The 8,260-nt window shown below is 37.1% G+C and overlaps 1 protein-coding gene across 1 annotated transcript in view; it reads right to left on the minus strand.

Moving 5' to 3' along the window:
- The window catches only part of wdpcp (WD repeat containing planar cell polarity effector), a gene marked incomplete in the record, with an annotated part of 96,646 nt that overhangs the window by 53,910 nt on the left and 34,476 nt on the right, over positions 1-8,260 (minus strand). Inside the window, 3 exon segments of the mRNA XM_014021444.1 lie at positions 1,460-1,596; positions 7,156-7,270; positions 7,841-7,900. Of these exon segments, the coding sequence (XP_013876898.1) occupies positions 1,460-1,596; positions 7,156-7,270; positions 7,841-7,900 (312 nt within the window).

Genomic DNA, 8,260 nt, shown 5'->3' on the forward strand with positions numbered 1-8,260 from the left:
GTGTGTGTGTGTGTGTGTGTGTGTGTGTGTGTGTGTGTAAGGAAAAAAAAGTTTAGTAATAGGGAAAATTAGCAAACTCAACTTAGAGCTCTGATTTCTCCAAATCTCCAGCAGTGACCCTTGTTTAACCGTTGCACATGATACTTTTTGGACTGTTTCCAATGCTTTTTGGGGTTGGTAGAAATAATATCTGCTATGATCTTTTTGCTTGCTTTGATAACAGCAAAATGAAAGTTTTGCTTAGAAACGTTCTTCCTTGTTATGTAACATGTGTTGTTGATATGTGATTAGCTCTGTAAATAAAAAGAAATAAATATGTTAACTGTAGTTTCTATGGCAAAATGGCAAATCTGAAAGCTGGGTATTTAGTTTGTAATATTTGTGACTGGAAAAGAAAGTATTTTTCGGTCAGTAAGTTTTGTTAAGCTCTGTTGACACGTTTCTGTTAAACTATAATTGTATACAGTTTTTTTTTTCAAGATTTGGCTGATTGGTTGCAAACATGCAGGGAAGGCTTTTGTTTGAAAGGGACTGTTTAATGTTAGTCAAATTGTGCATATGTGAGTCAAACGTGTGTTAACTTTGCTGTGTAAATATGCCCAATGATAATTGAAGAAACTGCAAAAGGATCTTTTCTAGATTTTAGTGGCAACTAGCAGAAAGGATAGTAAATAACGATGAAAGCAATGAATTGCTAGCGAAACTGAAACATGACTGCTATTGGTTGAAAGGTTTAAGGTTTAAGGTAATGATCTCCAAACTTTTCAGATTTTGATACACAAAATAAAATCTGCCGAAACTCTTCATTCCAACTATTGCTAGTTGAAAAATGGAAATATTTTCTAATATGCTGTTTAACAAAAAGATCTGTTAGTCACCAAATTTTTTATCCTTTTACTGCATGTTTGTTATTTTTATCTCATTACAGAGCTAAACATTGTCATTGGCAAACATTTTTACAGTTAATACAATTTCTGTATATCTTCTTGGTGTTTTGAGAATCCAACTTTGGGAACCACTGGTTTAGAAAACCAGCTGCAGAACCTCAGTCCATTTATTCCAGTGGAAGTTGTGGAACACAGCATTTATATAATTTATATCACATCATAGTGTGATGACTGATAATTATCTGGCAAATTTCAGACCAACAAATTCATAAAAAAGAAAACAAATACAACCAAGATACATTTTATCGTGTGAAGGTTATTTGTCTAACTTGAACATGTGAATGAATTGTTGTATTTCTTTAGTTTGTTATTTCAGAACTCAAATGAAAAAAAAAAAACAGTTAGGAAATGCTGCAAATCAGGTATGCAAAAGAAAAAAGGCTAAACAGTGAAACAAGACATGTTGACGCTGTTCCTTTCTGGGGTTTTTTCGTGCGTTTCTGTCTTCTCCTTTTTCAAACAAAATCCTGCTTGAAAACACATCCATACACCATCAGCGCGTTCGACTGTACCTTAATTTCAGAAGGTGAGAGTTTGTCTGTTCGCCTGCCAGTCTCCAGAGAATCCTGGTTCTTTTTGTTCAGGTACACTGCAGCCACTTGGCTYTGCTCCAGGAAGGACAGCAGAATCAGATGATTGCTCAGCACCGCTGGGGATGACATCATCACACCAAATGTCTTACAGGTAAACAAAAAGGACAAGAACAGCCTAATGCTGATAAGGTGACCTGTATAGAGACTAGAATCTTTAGACATTGGCAAACTTGGAAATAAAAATGACCATGTTTAGCTGTTGAATGATAGATATTAACATTAAATAAAACAAAAGAATAATATTTTATTCTAAAATCTTTCAAACATTTGGATTCATGACTTTCTATTTATTAGTAGTCGACAAGGACCTTCCAAGAACTGCTTTATCAAGAGTTCCAAGATTGAGAATATTATCAATGAGTTTTTATCAGTTTTACAGTTTTAAGTTTTCCAGTTTATCATCCCTTAATTTAAAGTCCATCCTGATTTATACAAGATTTAAGATTCTCAACTTTATAATTTAACGTACTTTGTCAAACATAAGTGAAACCCAAAGCGCCTAACAGCAATAAAAAGACTTCAACTTAAATTCTGGATTAATTTCCCTCTTCCATTCTTGCTCTTTCACATCCTTCCTTTCCACGTACTTTATTCAGTTTGAGAGCCTGTAATTAAAATATTTAGTGTTTTCAAATGCTCTGCAACACCTTCTTCTTTCTATATCGTCACTTCATGTCAGTGCACTAAATGCTTCATGACATATGTTTTTAATATTTTTTTATTTATTATTTGTATTTGTAATTTTTTATTTATTTATTTATTTATTTATTTATTTATTTATTTATTTATTTATTTATTTATATTGTGTGGTAGAAGAACACACTTGATCCTGTTCAACTCTTTCTGGAGCTGCGTGGAAACGTTGATTAGCAATTAAGCCCCCCCTCCCCTTCCCTCCTTCAAATTAATCTGTTTATGAAACCAATTAAATGGAAAAAGAGGGGTGGMGCGGGGTTGTTACACATGTCTCTCAGATATCCCGCTTTGAGTTGAACGAGTGAGGCTGCACCCCGGGATTTAAAAAAATAAATAAAAATCTAACCGGCAATTAAGTGTAGAGTGTGTTTATTTATAAACAGGAGGATATTGGTATTTGATTATGCTTCAAATCATCCTGTTGTGTGTAAATTTTGAATTAATATGCTAATTTTTAAGAGGGAAGAGCAGCACAGCTTGAAAAAAAAACATAAAAAACTAGCATCTTAAATTAGGTCAACTGAGTCAGTCTGTTGGAGTTGGATTATACAGAAATGCATTTGTAATGTAAACAGGTTCAATGCTTAAACCATGAAAAAAAATAAACACACAGCCATTAACAAACCCTTAGCTCTTTGAAACAACATTTAATGGAATAGTAAGCATCTTTGTGATAGATTATAGACAAATCAAGTTAAATGCAGTTTAGCATTGATCTCTATGGGTGTCTATAAATGAGATTAAGATTAATCCCATTCTTTTCCAAATGAAGGAAGGGATCTGAAACCAGGCTGTGGCCCAATCTGGGACCAGGTGGCTGATTTAGCGTTAGCGTCCAGACCTGCACGACCCACCATAAAACAAACCCCCAGACGCACACACGCACACACACAAGTCATGGTCTAAACATGCACTGTGCACCTCCTCATATGCGTTCATACATGCAAGCCTGCAACTAAATTTTATGTATGCACATTTACACACGCAAACAAATACACAACCACATTCACACCCACACACAAAAAGCAAAGATTCAATATGTTAAAAGCAATCCCAGACAAACGCACACATACACACACAGTCCCCTTAAATTCATTTAATGCCATCTCCTCTGCAGCATGTTGACATAAGAGGCCAATGGGCTTAAGCAAAGCACATTTAAACATGGGTAAATGAAACTCGCTATGAAAAATCACTTAAGGATGCTTAATCGCGGAGCATATGCTCAGTTTGGCCCAGCCTTCGGCCAATGGAAGCCGATAATACTTTGATGGTGTAAAATTTTGGTAATCTGCTTCTCAGTATGATGCAAACAGGGCTCACGGGTCCAGCACAGTGTTAACTGGCATTCATGTTGAAAAAGTTTAAAGGAGAACACTGAGCCTGCTTCTTCAAACAAAAAACAAATCTGGCTACAGATCCCTCGCGTCTCGAACATACAAAACAAAGGCGTTTGTTGGATCCATGCAAATCCGAAAAGGGATTCCTTCTTCATTCAAATACTCGCAACCTCTCTCTGCTTCAGAATGTGGTCAAGTCCTAATYGGAAAATGACAACTAAATATCATTTTATACCATGGTAGAGATTAAGATTTGGTTGAAGATGCAACTTTTAGTCAGTTAACATGGCTCTTGATCATTTCAATCGCGTTCAAATTAAACTTAATGCTAGCCTCTCATTAGGATTTCATTTATGTTTTTTGTGTTTGGAATTGAGTTGTTTCCACCCTTATTATAACCCAAAGCTAGAGTCATGTGGAAAAGATACAGTATATTTATAATAAGCAATACTTTTTATGTTATTGTAACATTTTTCATTAAAACTGTATACTGGGTACTGCATTAAAAAATATGGATGGTCCTATCCTTGCTGCAAACCTGAAATTAGCCACAACACGCCCAATCTGATATTTTCTAAATGTCTTGGCAGATGCTGACATTTTCTTTTAAAGCATTTATTGGTTGATGCTATCGTTTATTCTTAAAAGATATAAAAAAATCCATTCCTGCCTGGCACACACACGCACACACACACTCACACACAAGGCTGCCACAACACGGTTGTTAGTGTAAACTATTTCAATCATTGTAAATGTGTTGGACGAGGCGATCTGGTCTGGCCCTCTGCTCTAATTGTCTCAGCCTAATTTAACAAGTGGCAGATGTGAGAACCCCAATCTGACTACAACCCCCCGAACACRCTCACACAATCCCCGGAACCCACCCTCTCACAACCATTACTCTAATAATTAGTGCCCTCTGAGGCTTTGAATGAAGCTCAGCGGGAGGTGAGTGTGTACCTGTGTGTGTGAGCGTGTGCACACTTTCACGTGTGTAAATGTGGGTGGACATACAGTAAGTGTTTGATGATCGGTCTAAAAAGGAAAAAAAAGAAGTGTCTGTAATTATGTGTGTGTGTGTGTGTGTGTGTGTATGCGTGTGTGTGTGTGTGTGTGTGTGTGCACTATAGGGGCTTTATCAAGTGTCTCGAGACCCTGGGCGGAAGTGGGGAGGGCAGTGTTATGAACAAATAATTGATACAGAAAGAAAGAAATAATTAGCAGATTTGGGCCGGCGTCCACAGCCTCTTTTATTCTCTCCTGGCAGGTCTGCAGCACGGAGGGTGGGGTGGTGGGGGGGTAGGTGATCCCTGGAGGAACGCGCGATGGAGGGAAAAACACTGATGGATGCTCTTAAGGGAAGGCCCCTGGACACATGCAGCACAAAAGGATTTGCTCGCAATTAGCTAGCAGAGTTGCCCGGCTCACCTGTGGCACCTGTTATGTGCGAGAGTCGCCGCTTGTGTAAAAGAGTGTTTGTGTGACAAAAGTGAGGCGTGTGTGTGTGCGTCAGTGGTAGATGTGAATCTGCATGCAGAAAGTGCAGGTGTAAACACATAATCTGTGCTGACAAAAAGATGAGTGGAAGAGGGTGCTTTTATTTTACAAAAAATAAAAGTAATGAGCACGTGTTTTTGTTGTTGTTGTTGTTGAGCCTGTTTATCTAACGGGTTCTCATCCATAACTTGGTACTTAAGGATGAGAGCTCATGTGTTTGAGTATAAATATATAAGCTCTGGGACCTTTTTAAAGTTTAAAACTCCCTTTTAAAAAAGAAGTATGGGAAAACATTCAGAGTATTTGTTACAAAGTGCATGATTTCAAAAAAAGAAACTGCTGAATTGAAAAGAAAACAGCATCAATTTGATTTTTAGTGATTTTCTGTTTACTTTGGTCTTGAGTAAGGGTGAAATCTGGGATTAATTTTGATTTTGACGTCATTTTTACCCAACATTTCAGAGACTCAGATTACTGCACAGTGGACTGAACTCTCGACAGTTTTGTACCATTGTTGTTGTTTTTTAGGTAACTGTACGGGCATGTTTTAAACACTACGGATAAAGTTTGTGCAGAGGCATGCAAGAAAGCGGATCGCAACCAACGCCTGCCAAACTTCTCAACTAGTAATTTTGCAAAGCTTCACAGAGACGCCTGAGATAATAGATGCACCTCTGTCACAGCTTGTAAAGGCCACTCAGTTTCAGTTATGCACATTTTTCTATTAAACAAACAGAAAGTGAGGGAATAAACAACTGGACTCTCCCAATTTCCCTCTTTCATAGTTTTAGCTACATTATATGAATTATCTGCAACACCAAAGTATTTGTTCTTATAAAGTTATGTAAACTACAAAAAACACTAGGGCTCGGCAATAAAACAGTGATAAATTTTGCGTTAGACGTGATCAATATCAAAAGAAAACAGAATAGATAGAATGCTGATAATTTCACTAAACGCCAATCTAGAACTGCACGGCATTCTGGGACTTGTGGGCAGCAGAAAAGCTTTAGCTGCTCAACTTCTCATGGTCCAGCTAAAGGCCCTGTCACACTATAACGTTTTAGACAACTTATGACAGTTTTAAAGACGTATGTTGAAGATGTAATAAAAAAGAAAATGACTTGAAGCCTCTTTTAGACAGGTATATCCTGTAATGTGAACACATTGATTAAATAAATAAATTTTATTAGTAATTTATTTTTTTAATCAATAAAATAAATAGATTTTATAAGTAATTTAGACTTTTAAAAAAATCATAAGTTGTCAAAAACGTTATGACAGRGCCTTTAAGCAAGGCTGGTGGTGGCATTGGTATTACATCACCAGTTTGACAGTACTTATGAATCAGCCCCCTTATTTTAAATGGGTAAAACTAGAAACTAATCGATAATTATTGAGAGTGATATGAAATGATTACATATATTGTGATACATTTTCAGCCCTGTCACCCAGCCCTAAAAACACTTTTAAAAATTTAAGCTACTTTAGAGCTCTGTCTGTCTGACAGCATATTACTAATTTAATAAATAATTGTTGCTGTTGTTCAAATCAAAGATGTTATTGATGCCGCTCACCTGATTTACGATCCTGTCCTGTGTAATTGGCTTTATTTATCATTTTCACAATGCAATAACAATTATTTATATGACCAGTGTCTGAGAAACAGAAGATTCTGCTTTAGACTCACGAATCTGTTAATGTTAAGCAGCCAAGCAATTAGACATATAGTATATACTCCCAATCTGTAATAACATGTTGCTTTTCTACAACTCACTTCTCACAAAGTTGCAGAGCAGTAGTGAGACTTAAGTAGACATCCTGTCTATTTCKAACAACCTTTAAGTTGAAATCATTCTGTCACTGCAGATGGTTRCAGTTTTTTAAATCACAGCGTTCTCCCTCAGCAGGACAACAAAGATTTATTAATTTTTTTTAACCAGTCATTAAATAACGTCAAATCAAAAAAAAAGTGGAGGTACGGTACAGATAACACGGCAGAACTTCCATTTAGTGTAAACTTGCTGCAATAAAGCAGTCCATAAAATGACAGAAGTACAAACGTGCAACACTGTAACTCACCATCAGTCACAGTGTTGGCAGGAAGTCGACCCACTAATATGCGATCTATACAAACATGTTCAAGCTGGGGTCCGTTTAGAGTGAGAGTCACCAGCACTCCACTGCTCAGCATCACCTGCACAAATCACAGCAATAAACAGGCTCACTGGAATGATGCAGTTAGAACAACAGTTCCAAGACTTAAAGTTTGTGWTTTAAAAATAAGTGTTTTAATGATTTGTGTTTAGGGAAGGATATCAAAACTAGAAGCAAGCTTTTTTGCAATCAGACTGAACATCAATTTGTATTTTTTTTATAAATGTCTGACATGGAAAACCAGCATTTAAAGCAAAAAAAATGAATATTTTTAATTGAATTTTTATTTCAATTAAATATAACAGGATTTCTATACATTTTCAATTTCTAAAGCTTTAACTCTCCAACTTAAAACAACTACATTTATGGTATTTGCCTTCAGTAGTTATCTTGCTCTTCTCTAAGTGTTGTATTTGTTTTTTCTTAAAACAGTTATAAAATCAGAATTTCCATTTCAGCTAAACATAATTKAACATTTGATGTTATAGTCATGCTTTGAGCTGAGAGCTGTGAGGACCGGCGCACATCCACTCCCCTCACTAACAGGTGCCTTAGTGTTYGTGTGTGTCTGCCTGCACACAGTGGGTGTCGGGCTTGGAGGGGTGTGTACCTGGCAGCAGTTCTTGGTTCTCCATCTGGTGTGAATGCAGGTGTTGGTCTGCAGCAGTTCCTGAGTGAGTGCGGTGGACAAAGTGAAAGACAAAAGAGGCGGAGGTGGACAACTTGTGACAAAAAATAAAACAAACATACAGAGGTGACGCCGATTTGATGCTGGGTGAAAACCCAGAAATTTAATGATAAATTAGACACACACAAAAAAATAGAAGACAAAAAAGACTTAAAACTGTGACCAAAAACTAAAACAGTTCTCAGTGCTGCTCAGAGCAGTAGTCACTTGTCTCCACAGGTGGTCACTGCAGCCGTTCCTGCTCATGGAGGAGGAGGGGGTGGGTGGGGGAGCGACTTGGAAAAGGAGGCAGGTAAGGACTGCGCGTGTGTGTGTGTGTGTGTGTGTGTGTGTGTGTGTGTG

The sequence above is a fragment of the Austrofundulus limnaeus genome, unplaced genomic scaffold (assembly GCF_001266775.1).
Source record: "Austrofundulus limnaeus strain Quisiro unplaced genomic scaffold, Austrofundulus_limnaeus-1.0 Scaffold293, whole genome shotgun sequence".
Classification (NCBI taxonomy): Eukaryota; Metazoa; Chordata; class Actinopteri; order Cyprinodontiformes; family Rivulidae; genus Austrofundulus; species Austrofundulus limnaeus.